The sequence below is a fragment of the Chelon labrosus genome (assembly GCF_963514085.1).
Source record: "Chelon labrosus genome assembly, chromosome: 11".
Taxonomy (NCBI): domain Eukaryota; kingdom Metazoa; phylum Chordata; class Actinopteri; order Mugiliformes; family Mugilidae; genus Chelon; species Chelon labrosus.
The window spans coordinates 23877473-23893022 of NC_140344.1; the positions used below are offsets into that span (position 1 = coordinate 23877473).

The following is a 15550-nucleotide window of genomic DNA, read 5'->3' on the forward strand; positions in this document are numbered from 1 at the left end:
TGAATGTCAGGACAGAGAGAACAAGAGCATAAGTCAGAGAAACTGAGGGAGAGCAGTGATAGAAATGCATAATAGCTTTTCCTGTAATGTGCTGTCATTGCCATCCAAGTGTATGAGTGCGCACTTGTGTAAGTTGCAGCGCTCTGCAGGAAAACTGAAAGCGGGGGTTCACTGACACTTAAAATAGCAAGTCTAAGCTACTTTTGTGTAGCGCTGGTGGCGTGCGTGTCTGTAGAAAAAGGGATAGAAGCGAGAGAGTGGAGCAGTTTGCGTTAAAGCGAGCGGCGAGTTGAATTAGAAAAGAGTTTCATACGAGTACACCGGGTTCATCTCATCAGGCGACCAAACAGAGCGGGGGGCGCGCGGCCTTCGCCCCCTCTTCATATGTGCACGCCTCACACCGTTTAAATATTTAAATGGGATGCATTTCCCTTTGCCTCGGAAGTGTCACATCATTATGCTTTAAAGACTTGTGGAAGCACCTGGTAATCACGTGTTATGCTGGTGTTACACCGATCTTTGTCTCATTATGCGTCGCTTTCTGTCTCCCCACTGTTGCGCATTTTAATCAGGGAAACAGAAATCCGGCTTTCGGCTGTTCCCGTACCCCTACCTGTGTTCATTATACGCCTTTAAAGAAGAGATGCCTACGACAGGGGAACTTTCTCACTCAAAGATAGAGGGTTTTTCACACTGTTGAACTCCATTGCCGAATTAAGTCTAAGAGCAAAGTCATGATATAAGGGTGAAAAGTAATAAAATAGTAAAAGCACTTGCACGTTCTTTGCATAAATCTCAATTTCACCCCGATGCTCTCACAGCTTTGAGGTTCACAGCAGCTCCACAACAATAACAATTACTCCTTAAAGCCAGCGCACGCGTGACCCCCGACCATCCGCTTGTCCCGGATCGTTACGGATGCTCTGTGTATCTTAATGATGCACATTCGGAGAGGGAGGAGAAGGCACGGATATCCATCACGCCGCCCCCTCCCTCCCCGTAAAAACCCACACAGACTCAGCAGGAGAACGGGCTCGGCTTTAAGGGAGAGACGGATGGATTCGGCATATGCTTAGGGAGCTCCATGTGGATTCTAACCCCATCTTTCAGTCTCAGTGCAGCGGGCTTCTGCTTTAAGCAAACAGCCTCTGATAAACACCGCACCAAATGGCGGAGAAACAAAAAGTTAGAACGCATTAGGTGAAGAGAATATGTAGCCGCTAAAGAGCCAGATGTTTCGTTGAGCAATCGGTGAAGATCAGAATGGGGTAAAACTCAGTGTCAGACATGTGCAACGATCCGGTTGTTGTGGAGTCGAGGCCCTTAGGTGGGCAACTAATGGATTAATGCTGTTTTAAGTTCAGGCAGCTCAAGCTTGGTTTAGGTTGGGGAAAAGGTCATGATCGCAATTAAAGGAACACTCCACTCCAGATTTTCCACTTGAAGATCAGTACTATCCCCATGAGGTAGATTTCTCAGCCTGAGAAAATGCCTGTATAATTTCCTCTGCAGCTATGCAGGAAGTTTTTGGTTGCTTCATTATGACCTTGTAATAAGTGGCTATTTAGAAGTCAGGGAGGATCAAATGGAAGGATGTGGGTTTGTTGCAGGATGGGAAATGTAGGCTCCAGGCCTCTTGACGCTCCTCCCCAGGGCGCTATAAGGTAGGATGTCTCACTGTCTGCTGCAGGGATCCTGACCAGTTTTTATCTGTATGTCTCTTGTGAGTTCTCCAGTTATTTGAAAGTAAAATACTGAATCACTGCTGTTTAAGCTGCAGATAGGTTTATGTTATGTTTGAAATAACAACCGCCTCGAATGATGATAGGAGACAAGTACAGACGATGGTCTCTTGTGTCAATATCACCCAGCTGTTATTACACCGTTATCTTACTTCCATATACTTCCTACGCCGATCAGCCACAACATTAAAAGCGCCGACAGGAGAAGTGAATAACATTGACCATCTTGTGACAATTCAGTGTTCTGCTGGGAAACTTTTGGAACCAGACCAGACACCCCCATCCCATAGCAATGACACTCCTTGATGGTAGCAGCCATCCCCAGCAGGATGCAGCCTGACACAGGCACACACAAAAAAAACGATTTAGGAACAACTCAAAAAAACGTGAAGAACAGCACAAGGTGTTGACCTGGCCTCCAAATTCACTAGTTTCCAAACTGATCAAGTATCTGTGGGATGATCCGATGAGGCCCCACCCCTCAATCCATAGGACCCAAAGGACACCACAGGACACCCTCAAAAGGCCCATGTCCATTCTCTGATGAGTCACAACTGTTCTGGAGGCACAAGGGAGACCTACACAATATTAGGAAGGTGGTCATAATGTTATGCCCTGTCGGTATATGTTACTGTCCAGTGTTTCCAGCACTTAAGGCACTGAGAAAAAAAGTTAAATTGGCATGAAGTATTAGCTCCTGTGACAACTCCATATTTTATTTGATATGTTCCATACGTTATGTTATATGCGTCGTGATAATATACCAAACCACAAAACCAGGTAGTCGGCTACACACTTTTACAGCACATCGGCAAATGTGCAAGAGTATATCCTGGAGAGTTCTCCATTCCAACATGAGATCGCTTAAAAAAAGTGCACAACTCACTTGAAATATAACGACCTACTACACAGCACATCTGTGCTTCTGTTTTCTTTCTGCAGCACGGTGTGTACCCACCGAGCATCAACAATTAATACCTTGAATGATGGCTTTCCCTCCTTTTTGTTTTTTTTTAATCAATTATTAATCTCCCATGTGTCATGCATCACAGAGTATCATGTAGTCTAGCTTGTTTCATGTATGTGCTGCTTGTGCATGCGCCATCACCTCTTCTTCTGTCCCACCTCCCTCTTCATGTTCCGCTCAAGGTTTCTGCTTGCCACCGCCGCCTTAGTGCCTGCTCTGAGGGTTTCAAGCTCTGGGTTGTGTGAAGCCCTTTGAGACTGTTTAGCTTGTCACTGTACGCCGCAGTGTGTAAATTAACTGAATTGAATTATATCTAACTGGTGTTAAGCTCACATTTACTGTAACATTCAATTAGGCACTGTTCTTAAAGATGCAAGAAAAGTGAATCTAGATGAAGTGGCAAAATGTTTTAAAGATAATTAGACAGAGCATCAGGGATTTGATGCACAAACACAGGGAGGAGGAGCAACGTACTAATATGAAATGGATCAAAATGGAAAAACGGGATAATTTCTGCATCTAAAAACTACAATTCAGGGAGCGCATTTTAAACTCCTCTTCCGAGCTGTGTGTTACTTTAACTGAGGAAATTTCTCCAACAGCATCACTATATTACCGCTAGTGGAGATACCACCAGCAACATATCTTACTTAAGTGAAAACAACCAGGAGAAATAATCAGCATTTATGCAAAGAGCTTTTATTTACAGCGCTCGGTAGTCAACTTTTATCTTCTCTGTAAATCTGCTCTCACCGCTAAAGGTCTCTCTTATTCTGTGCAGCACGCCCACGCCACATCACAAACGCATGCAAAGTGCATGCCGGCTACTTTGTTCCCAATGTAGCTGGATTACAGGGTGGGCGGCAAGCTTCCTTCTCCCTCCTGTTCCCGGATCCCCTTTGAGAAAGCTGTCTGCAACTTCCTTAAATCAAAATGACTCACATTTTAAAGTAACCCTTTGTGTTTTAACAAACAGTGAAAGGATGGCTCCTCAAAGAGGCTTATGTCGGACACTTTAAAAGCCCTTGCAGGTTTTTATTGTATTACGCTTGTGGCCCTGGATCACTTCTAATGAGACAGTTTGACGGTCAGGCATCCACGACCCGGGTCCTCTGTGTCCTCTTCCAGCTAAGGGCAAGCCCTCACACACACACACACATACACACACACATACAGATATGTTGACTGGGCGCTGATGCCAGCTATTGCAACTCAGAGTGGTCCCTGAGGATGCAGATCTGCAGTCCAGTGGAAAGAGCAATATTGGAGCAACCTCTCGCTAACGCCGGGGTCACAGTTTGTGCCTCATGGTACTGAAGTTTTCGCAACTTAAGCAAAAATCTGGGCAATTCACCTTTTCTGTCTTTCGAGTTATTCCACTTATAAAAGCCGGACAGGGCACTTTTTCCTTCAAATTGTGTTTTATTTCTGCTTGCTTTTGTGCGTGTTTGCAGCTAAACGCGCCCGTGTGCGAGCGTTGCGTTGTTGGGGCGCTGTCTCATTTGTTGACTGATTTGTTTGGACCTTCTCTGGCTTTGGAGATAAACGCGTTGAAAACCAGCTATGAATATTCCTATAATGGCTTTTTAATGTCTTTATAATTTGCCCTTTAAAGAGCTCTAATGGACTGTCCCCATGTTTGCGCGGAGAGGAGGAGAAACACTGGCTCTGACTCATTTAGTTGTTACCTTTGAGCCTGCACCAAAGCGGAGTGTTACAGTGTTTCCGAACTTCAACTCGAACAAACTTGACGCCCTCTTCTTTTACTCTTTGAAAGTCCACACAGTGTCTGAAAGAAGTTCCCAGGCGTCCAGCTTTAAATCTGTGCATTTATGCAAAATGAAAGTTCCCTGCTGATGACCAGACTTCACTCCTATTATCATAGCAGGACTTTTACATTATTCTGAGAATATGGAGAATGCAGCTGGGTATTGTACCACGGGATAAAATGTGCACATTACTGATTCATTCTTTTCTTAGATGGACGTTGTTGATGTTGCTCGGATTTACTGTACCTTGGTAAATACAAGCCCTTCACCACAGGGTTTTTTTTAAGAGTAATGTCCAAGATATGTATCGAGCTGCACACTTCACAGTAAGAAATCACTACATACAGTGTCTGGCTGGAAATCTGTAATTTAAAAAAAGCAATATTTTCCTATATTTTTGTGTTTTTTTACATCTCATACTTGTTTTTTTTTTTTTCCATCATCAATTGTTTTTACTACCTGTATAGACCATAGACTAAATAAATATGGACAACGTGTCACCACGTCCTTGCACTGGCCAAACTGAAGCCATTTTCCCAAGGACATGGGCAGCATTATCTTGCAAGTTTGGAGCTAGAGTCTGCCCAGTACGGTCTTTGTTTAATTAATACTGTGCTCTGCTCTACCTCCACCAGATACAGGGAAATGTTGGATAATACACTTTACTAATTTATTTATTTATTTATTACAACTCTCACAGTCCAATGGGACATTTTATGGGGTGGTTGGCATGGCAACTAGTAGTCACCATTATGTCACATCCTGTTTCTATAGCATCAGATAATTAAAACGAAGAAACTGACACTTGAACGGGCATCAACGTTATATTAACCACCTAAAATGACAGAAACCATCCTTGAAAGTATTTGACATGTATTTTAGTGTTTTAGTTTGGCCCAAGTCCCATCCACTAACATGGAGGAGGAGGAGCTTATGACCTATACTGCAGCCAGCCACCAGGGGGAGCTCTACTTGCTTTGGCTTCACTATTGAGGAGCAGTTCCGCTGCCCATCTTAATACAGTCTATGGTATATACCCTTTATCTCTAAAGGCTGCACTCGTTTTAAGGTTTTATTGTTGTCTTTGTTTTTTTGTTTGTTTGTTAACATTTCATACACTATATTACCAAAAGTATTCGCTCACCCATTCAAATGATCAGAATCAGGTGTTCTAATCACTTGGCCTGGCCCCAGGTGTATAAATTCAAGCACTCAGGCATGCAGACTGTGAAACAAGACATTTGTGAAAGAATGGGCCGCTCTCAGGAGCTCAGTGAATTCCAGCGTGGAACTGTCATAGGATGCCACTTGTGCAACAAATCCAGTCGTGAAATTTCCTCGCTCCTAAATATTCCACAGTCAACTGTCAGCTCTATTATAACAAAATGGAAGCGTTTGGGAAAAACAGCAACTCAGCCACGAAGTGGTAGGCCACGTAAAGTGACGGAGAGGGGTCAGCGGATGCTGAAGCGCATAGTGCAAAGAGGTCGCCGACTTTCTGCACAGTCAATTGCTACAGAGCTACAAACTTCATGTGACCTTCAGATTAGCCCAAGTACAGTACGCAGAGAGCTTCATGGAATGGGTTTCCATGGCCGAGCAGCTGCAGCCAAGCCACACATCACCAAGTGCAATGCAAGGCGTCGGATGCAATGGTGTAAAGCACGCCGCCACTGGCCTCTAGAGCAGTGGAGACGCGTTCTCTGGAGTGATGAATCACGCTTTTCCATCTGGCAATCTGATGGACGAGTCTGGGTTTGGAGGTTGCCAGGAGAACGGTACATTTCAGATTGCATTGTGCCAACTGTGAAATTTGGTGGAGGAGGAATTATGGTATGGGGTTGTTTTTCAGGAGCTGGGCTTGGCCCCTTAGTTCCAGTGAAAGGAACATTGAATGCTTCAGGATACCAAAACATTTTGGACAATTCCATGCTCCCAACCTTGTGGGAACAGTTTGGAGCGGGCCCCTTCCTCTTCCAACATGACTGTGCACCAGTGCACAAAGCAAGGTCCATAAAGACGTGGATGACAGAGTCTGGTGTGGATGAACTTGACTGGCCTGCACAGAGTCCTGACCTGAACCCGATAGAACACCTTTGGGATGAATTAGAGCGGAGACTGAGAGCCAGGCCTTCTCGACCAACATCAGTGTGTGACCTCACCAATGCGCTTTTGGAAGAATGGTCAAAAATTCCTATAAACACTCTCCTCAACCTTGTGGACAGTCTTCCCAGAAGAGTTGAAGCTGTAATAGCTGCAAAAGGTGGACCGACATCATATTGAATTCTATGAGTTAGGAATGGGATGGCACTTCAGTTCATAGAATGAGTAAAGGCAGGTGAGCGAATACTTTTGGTAATATAGTGTATCTTGGAATGTTCAATTCAAATTTATTCATATAGCGTCGATAACGACACAAAGTTGAGACACAAAGTTGGTCAACTCAAAACAGAAAAAGAGAGAGAGGAGAGAGCAGCAGGAGGAATGAGAGAAACGTACATCTGACTGAAGCGTACATGTAGAATCTATCTCTGATACAAATGCAAGAGAGTTTGATAATGAATCTTAAATAAAACTGTTAGTGACAGCAGTAGTTCTGTTACTGGCGAGTTAGCTGCTATAATAATTTAATATAAGATGCGTCATAGGCAGGTTAGAGAATGACGCATTCAGGTACGGGTGGATAACTGCAGGCCATGAAGAGACGAGGTTGATGAGAGACCAGGGCCAAAGATGAGTAATATGAAGCTCCACAGATCAGAACCACACAACTCCAATATCCGGGTTTTCGTGTAAAACCATAATTTGATGAAGGAACTGTTTCTAAATGTTCTCAAAAACATAGCTGGCATTGCAATTTCTTGTTGCTTCTTAATAAGCAGCATCTTTGGTAGCTGTACACAATAACAGAGCGGCCCTGTGCAGTCCGTTTATGAATATGTGCGGTGTCCATGGTGAATTATGTGATAAGGACAGCCAAAGACACAACAGCACCTGTGTAATGGGATTATATACAGTTTGTTTTAATGAGACAGACGACAGTAAGTGGTGTATGATTTAAGCCACGGTGAAAGAGGTGAAGGTACTTGGTGATGTGGCAGTGTGGACTCTGATGGTCTGTCGGCAAGAACAACCCTCCTAAGGGCTTCAAGCCTCCACCATTTCCACCGATCAGCCACAACATTAAAACCACTGACAGGAGACGTGAATAACATTGACCATCTTGTGACAATACAGTGTTCTGCTGGGAAACTTTTGGACCTGGCATTCGTGTGGATGTTACTTAGACATGTAGCACCCACCTAGACCAGATCAGGCACCCCCACCCCATAGCAAAGACGCTTCTTGAAGGAAGCAGCCATCCCCAGCAGGAGGCAGCCTGACACAGGAACACACACAAAAACGCTTTAGGAACAACTCAAAAAACATGAAGAACAGTTCAAGGTGTTGACCTGTAGGATGCACTGGAACAAGCCTGGTCCACAGAGGATCCTCCTCTCAACCCACAGGACCCAAAGGCCCCCACTAACAACATTCTGTTGCCAGACACCACAGGACACCCTCAGAAGGCCCATGTCCATTCTCTGATGAGTCACAACTGGTTTGGAGGCACAAGGGAGACCTGCACAACATTGGTCATAATGTTACGCCAGATCGGTGTAAACTTTCCGTTTCCCTGTCACAGAGTGGTGATGATGAAACTGCGATGTAACACAGAGACCACAGTGTGTGTCTGATCAGTGGTGAGTGGAGGAGTGAGACATATGCAGGTTAATAACCTGAGAGCCAGGCTCCGTTTCATTAGGAGTCGTGTGGATCCTCTGTGTGACTGTTCGCATTAGTTTGTACATGTGTGTAAAAGGAGAGCTTTGTACCGCAACATGATGAACGTGTCATTATTAACGGTGCATTTTAACCAAACAAGCTTTGCCTCTTTTGTTACAGTAAAATATATGTGCTGGCTAACAGTAGTAATCACTGGCAGGGAAAGTGTGTGTGAGTGAGTGAGAGAGAGGGAAAGGTGCGAGCAGAGGTTGATTGCAAAGCCATTTCCCAAGGCTTTGTCGCGCTCTGTTAGCTGAAGAGCTCCATTTCAAAGACAATTTGTCTACTGCTGAGCACTTTGGCGAACAGCGGCCTTGTGCTGAAAAAAAGTCTCAAGTCTTGTGTGTTCGTGTGTGTGTATGTGTTTGATAAACTTGAAGCAGCCCGTGGGCTTCCAGTGCATGCATGAATGATGTTTCACGGGACGAGACCTTATATACTTATATACTTGCACGCTCGTGTGTGCACACTGATGTATGCATACAGGAAAAGTAGCGCAGCATGGCCCTTAAATCAATCGCTTGGGACATACGCATAGACGCTAGCCCCTTCCAATCAGCGTCTCGGAGCCATCAGCGGCCGACTGAGTGGCCTCATTAGCAAGGTCATGATCGGCTCTTCGGCTGGCTTTCAAGGTGATGCCGGCTTGGCGGCTCGCCCACAAGATTTTTAGAGAGGTCCTCCATCATCTTCAGACCTCTGCTCTGCAGGAGGTGCTGCTGCTGCTGCTGCTGCTGCAGTCGCGCTGGGGTGAAGCCCATGCAAAAGAAGCAGCCTCAGGCACATTTATGCTGCATTCTCACATTGCATTAGCTCCACCACATCTACCACAGACTGCACGAGCTTCTAACTGAACAAATCTTAGAGTAACTTTGAATTGAAAAGTCATTAAGGCCGTCTGCGTTGTTTGTAGCAATGTTATAACCTGTGTTACTTGATATGTGCATACAGAAGACCTAACAACCTAATCACTTGATTTGTCTGCATCCTTTCATTCTTACTATTGCTGCGTTTATTTATAGAATAACATTAAGTATTCTTGTCTTTTTTTTTTTTTAATATCCACCTACTCTTTTTTTCGTTTCTTGCACTGCAGCACTTAAAGGGAAAATACAGTTTTTTACAATCTGGACCTTATTTCTAGCACAAAATACGGTCGTTTACTCACCCATATCACTTTTGTGTCATTTGCACTTGTTTAGGAAATAATTAGATCAACGTATATCCATACAGCGGGAGTGACAGGGCACCGAGACGCAGCCTCCAATATTTTGTTATGATACGCTAGTGCTATTCCCCGTTGAGTCCAGAGTTACCTGTTATCATCAGCTTGTTTACCTGTAATTTGCTACTGCTATGGTTCATCTACAACTTCAGAATCAGAAAAATATTCAGACATGTGGCAAAAAACTGGCAGTAGCAAATTACAGGTAAACAAGCCGACCGTCAGGGGTGCACGCGCCACTCAGAGATGACATCGTCCAGGTCAGAAGACATCGTCCGGGGTCTGTAGGTCAATCTACAGACCCCGGATGATGATAGCAGCTAACTCCGGAGTCAACGGGGAATAGCACTAGCGTATCATAACAAAATATTGGTGAAATGAACAAGTTTCGAGGCAGATGATGCGTTATTTAGAGGCTGCATCTCGGTGACCCAGTGACTCCTGCTATACGTTGATCTAATTATTTCCTAAACGGGTGCAAATGACACAAAAGTTATATGGGTGATTAAATGACCGTATTTTATGCCAGAAATAAGGTCCAGGTTGTAAAAAACAGTAGTTCCCCTTTAAGCAAGAAATTATCTGCTCTTTTTTTCCCTGTAATATTCTTTTCAGTTGTGTCTTTTTGTCGCGCTCTTATCAATCTTAACATCATATTACTGATGATTTGTCACACTATCATCATCTTTTGTCTTTGAGCAATACTATCTTCTATCTGCTGAGGCAACTGGATTTGTTTCTAAATGAAAAGTGGAGTTATACATACACAGCACGGTACGAATACGAAGTGTCGAACTGTGGTCTGTCTGTTTGTGAATGTCTCCTAAAAATATGTGAAAGACAACTTTTTATTTATTTATTTATTTTAAGCTAGACCGAACATACAGTCGATGTTTTGCTTACATGCTCATGGCTATTTTTACCCCCTCTTCCAGGTATGCTGTTCTGCGAGACCCGGCAGGCTGGCTGAGTGTGAACCCAGTCAGAGGAACTGTCAACACCTCAGCCTCGCTGGACCGCGAGTCTCCCTATGTCCATGACAACAAGTACACAGCTGTCTTCATCGCCACGGATAATGGTGAGTTGCAGTAGTACGAATGCGAATGGAAGGTAATTAGAAATTAGTGCATACGTGACATGCTTAAATGCATCTGTAAACATTGCAGTAATAGCTTGTCTTCAGTGTTTTTGACTGATGCTTGGCATTTCCAGGAAGCAATCATTCGATGCACAGACCAGTGGCAAAGCTTCATTCTCACTACATCTTTCGTTCACTATTTTATTAGTGAATGAAAGCTATTTATGAGTAGTCAAACTGTTTAAAAAGTCATTTTTGTGCAGTGGCAGAAATGCCAAAAATACTACCCTGGGTGATAAATTAGAGAAATGAAGCCTGGCCCTATACATCCAGAGCACATATGGAAGAGAGAGAGAGTCACCTGGCCACAGAGTAACAGTCATTATCCCATGGTGACAATGTGATGGCCTTGACTGGCTCTTTGACTATCGGACCATATGGTAGCTGGTTGGCAGTGTCAGTTGGGCTGCTGCTCTGAGACTTTTCAGAGGCACAGATGAAAGTGCCGAGAGCCCCCGAGCATCTCTCTCTTTTTTTTTTTTTTTTTTGCTTCCGCCCTCTTTGCTTCTCGCTCTGTCTCCCTCATCGGCTCCCTATGTCTCTCTGTCTCTTTGTCCCCTTCTCTCCGTCTCCCTCCCTCTCCGTATCAATCCATCTGGTCTCCTGTGCACAGGAGATTCTGACAGATCCATTAGAGGAACTGAGGGATTCTATTAGTAGGCGGCAGAATAGCACTGTTGTGCCGGGGAATTCGGGCAGCCTTAGAAAGATGAGCGCTGAAAGAGGAGTAATGATCGGGCAGGAGGAGAAGGTGGGAGGAGGTGGAAGGGTCAAGGGAAGAGGAGAAAGGAAGGGACATGAGAGGAGATAACAAGAAAAAGATATAGAGTTGGGGAAGTGGCTGATGAATAGGTGGAGAAGAAGAGGATCGGTGGGTGGACAAAGCTAGAAGACGGAGTAAGATTTGTGTTGGAGCCAGAAGCAAAGGTTGGATAAGGAGATAGTGATGGATAATATTGTAAGGTTTCCAAGATACTGGGACTTGAAATGATTAGATGACTTTGAAGAGGTTCAATGCAAGATCATTGTCCTTCCGATTCATTTTTTTTATACTTACCTGCATTGAAAACAGTGCCCATAGGTTGGGATTGCTACACTGTAATGAATCTCTTTTAGAGTCTGAAAAAGCAGCCTTTTGATGCCAACAGATCTGTGTCTATGACAGAGGACGTCACAATAGCTAGTAAGAACCTAAAGTCCAGATCCAATGCTGGGTCAGAATTATAGTTCATGTTTTAGCTGATCACAGTTGTAGTCAGTGATCCCTGTCTGGATATTGAGAATTTGAAATGAAAATCACAAATGTCGGTCTTATTGTGGCACTAGAGAAAGCCTACACCGATCTGGCATAACATTATGACCGCCTTCCTAATATTGTGCGGATCTCCTTCGTGCCTCCAAAACAGTTGTGACTCATCAGAGAATGGACATGGACCTTCTGAGGGTGTCCTGTGGTGTCTGGCAACAGAATGTTGTTAGTGGGGGGCATTTGAGGGGAGTGGCCTCTGTGGATCATCCCACAGATGCTTGATCAGTTTGGGATCTAGTGGAGTTGGAGGCCAGGTCAACACCTTGTGCTGTTCTTCATATTTTTCCTTGTTCCTAAACCGTTTTTGTGTGTGTGCCTGTGTCAGGCTGCAACCTGATGGGAATGGCTGCTGCCATCAAGGAGTGTCATTGCTATGTGGTGGGGGTGCCTGGTCTGGTCTAGGTGGGTGCTACATGTCTAAGTAACATCCACATGATTGCAATTTGGTCAATGTTATTTACTTCACCTGTCAGTGGTTTTAATGTTGTGGCTGATCGGTTTATGTCACTGGATACGTTAAATCTTTGGCATGTCGGAGGTGCTATATGATAAGTCGTAACATTGTGTGTTTGGGATTCCTCCTTTGAGGATCATGAATGTCACAACATTTATGACCATCCATCCAATACTATAGTTCTTGAGGTATTTCAGTCAGATTCATCCATGTGTACGGAATAACAGACCATCCCTTGAGCAAAAACATAAAATAAAACTGTCATCACTTGAATAAAATAAAAACGTAATCTGTCCCATACAGATGGAAGAGGTGCTCCTATTCTGGCTGCATTGATATGGGCGAGGAGGACCATTAAAAAAAAAAAAATGCCAGCAGCACACAGTCTTTTACCAGCTCACTGTGTGTGCACGTGGCTGAAATATGAGCAGAATACTGATGCATGCTTGACCCCTGCCTCGGCTCTTCTCCCGCGCGCTATGTCATTGGCAGGACAAATTTGCCCCTTCCCCGCAGCGATCTGCGCAATGATTGTATGACAGCCAAGGCTATGTAGACTACCAACAGGGTATCGATTGACCCGAACATCTTCATCTTTATATTTATGTGCAGACCCCCCCCCCCCCACACTGCTCTGGAGAGGAGGGCAAGAGAGAAAGACAGTGGAGCCGAAAGACAGAACAGACAGTACGTCTTCATAGAGTACAAGACAACTGGGAAAAAAACATATTTTGCAAAAGGAGAAAAATCTATTTGGAAGGAACTGGTGGTCACTCTTAACACTGAAATCGAATAACTATTAAGACATTTCTCGCATTTAAAAGTACTCTATGCTGCCACTTACCTCAAGTTTTAGGTTTGTACCACTGAGTGGATTTAAAGCCCCTATAGTTTAAAGTCTTAAATTAGCCGGTCCCATGGCTAGTTTAAGCCGGTCCGACCTTGTGTGTTAGCTCGAAAATGGGATGTGTACTCTCGTTAAGTGTTTTGCATGGCTGGCAACAGATTGACTGTATAGCTCCTGGTTAACAGCACGAGAGCAGGTCAGCTTGAGAAGCCCTCTGGGCAGCGACAGATGGTGTAACGATAGGGCAGAGCGTACTTCAGGGGAAGGGTTGAAGTCCAGACCAAGGAAGAGAGGCGCAACCTGTGGACAGAAATAGAACCGAGACCAGAGAGGGGAGGGACGCGTGATATAGGGGATTAACAAGGGAGAACAATAATGATAATGTTGATGTCCAGGTCAGAGGTTGTGTCAGCTGTAGAATTAGCCGCGGTGAGTGTGTAGTCTGGAGGCTGCACTCTGTTGCCATAGTAATCAATTGCACTTGCAGGCTTGGCAGACAGAGACGTTTGTGAGTCTACGATGCGTGAAGTTGTAGACTTGAATGCATTTGTAATAGTTGGTGCATATGCACGTACACGTGCTTGAGTGTAAATCCGTTTATTTACATAAACTAGTTCTCACAGCCATCACCGCGTCTGTGTTTATGCAAATTGCGTCCCTCTTCATGTGTCATGTGTTTCTGTTTCTGAGTTAATGACTGAACAGCCACAAACGAGTTTTGCCCGTGCAAGCGGCACCTGGCAGGCCGACGGAGCAGTGCAACGTTTTTTTTTTTTTTTTTGGAGGGGATATTGTTCCAACCTGGGCAGAGGGCTTGACGGGCTGTTTATATAAACTCTCATCAGTAGCTACTGGTTTTTGCGCACCAACAAATTCTCTTCTGCTCTGTGATTCCCCGCTGGGACGCCAGCTGTTCCCGTACCGTACGCCCTTCCTTCACATTAGTTTTTGTATTCAGCGCTGGTGGAGCCGTATGTTAGTGTGTGGGCGGACTGCATTTGCGGGTTCGTCCTGGTTTTTAATGTCTTTGTCCCGGTACACGCCGAGGCTCTCTGGCCTTTTTCCCTGCGTCTCCGCTCGCTGCCGCTGTGTTGTGGTTCAGCGTTTTCTCCTGCTCCTCATTTGAATGTTAAACCGCCTCCTGGTGGGAGTCATTTGTCATCGGGAGGCATGAATACATTATCAAAGCTCCAGTCGTCTGAAACGCGGCGGCGCACACACGCAGTCATCAGTGTCTGCTGCCACCGAACCTGCTATTAAAAACTCTTAAGTTATGCACGAAGGAGCCAGAGCAGTGTTTGCTTTGAACGCGTGGACGTACAGAGGAGAGACCTCCATTTAGACTGGGAAATGAGGGTTCACGTGTCTATCTGTATCACAGCGAGACAACCTTCACATAGTCAAAGAGCTTTGTTAATTACAGGAATATTAAGGATTACGCGCACATACGCACAGTAAGACCGAGCAGTGTGATAAGTCTCGGCGTTCGTCACATCACATCCCCTCTGGTTTAAATCAAAAGCAGGATGCAAAGGTAGAGAGGGGAGGGTGAATTCTAATGGGTCACAGAACAAAACTCTTTGTTGCTCGGATGGATGTGAAATTAAATAGTGTGTACTTGTAGGAACACTGTGTGTACCTCTCTTTGACAGGTCCACATAATAGGTTCATCATCTCTCAGAAGACAGAAAGAGACTGGCAGTGGTAGCTGGCAGTCAGTAGAAGTGATACCCTCCGTGAGTGCAGATACACCCCTGTGTGTCTCTACATGTGTCCATTTCTGTGTGCGACGTCTGCCCGCTGCGCTGCCTCATTGCCACACTAAGTGCTGGGAACCAGTGTGCAGCTCATTGTCGTAATGGGCTGAGTAATTTCCCCCGTTTCAGGCCGGCCCGGATGCGGCGGCTCCACCGCTAAGAGCCTGTCATGTCACGAAGCGCCCGGTGAGGAGGCCGTCTGGCAGGCTAAATGCAGATAGATAGACTCGTGTTGTGTCTTTAGCCAGCTATGATCAGGCTGCCTCAAACTATGGCAGGGAAATAATAAAGCATGATGAGGTGGTGTGTCAGCCAGCGCGCTGGGCCTGAAAGCCCAAGGATAGAGCGAGTCGGGCAGAACAGAATCGAATAAAGTTAGAAAGAGCGGTCTCATACATGGGTGTTGATGATGGAAAGCGCCGTGTTTTGGTTCTCTGGCTTCAAAGCTTTAATGTATAATGAAACTCCACTAAACCGTGATTTAGTTATTGATGAAGTCATGTTTGATTTATACGGG

At 44.9% G+C, this 15550-nt stretch overlaps 1 protein-coding gene across 1 annotated transcript in view; it reads left to right on the plus strand.

Moving 5' to 3' along the window:
* cdh13 (cadherin 13, H-cadherin (heart)) overlaps window positions 1-15550 on the plus strand; it is a 254830-nt gene that overhangs the window by 206207 nt on the left and 33073 nt on the right. The window contains exon 10 of the mRNA XM_084555537.1: window positions 10464-10606. Within this exon, the coding sequence (XP_084411663.1) occupies window positions 10464-10606 (143 nt within the window). The remainder of the gene's footprint in view (window positions 1-10463; window positions 10607-15550) is intronic.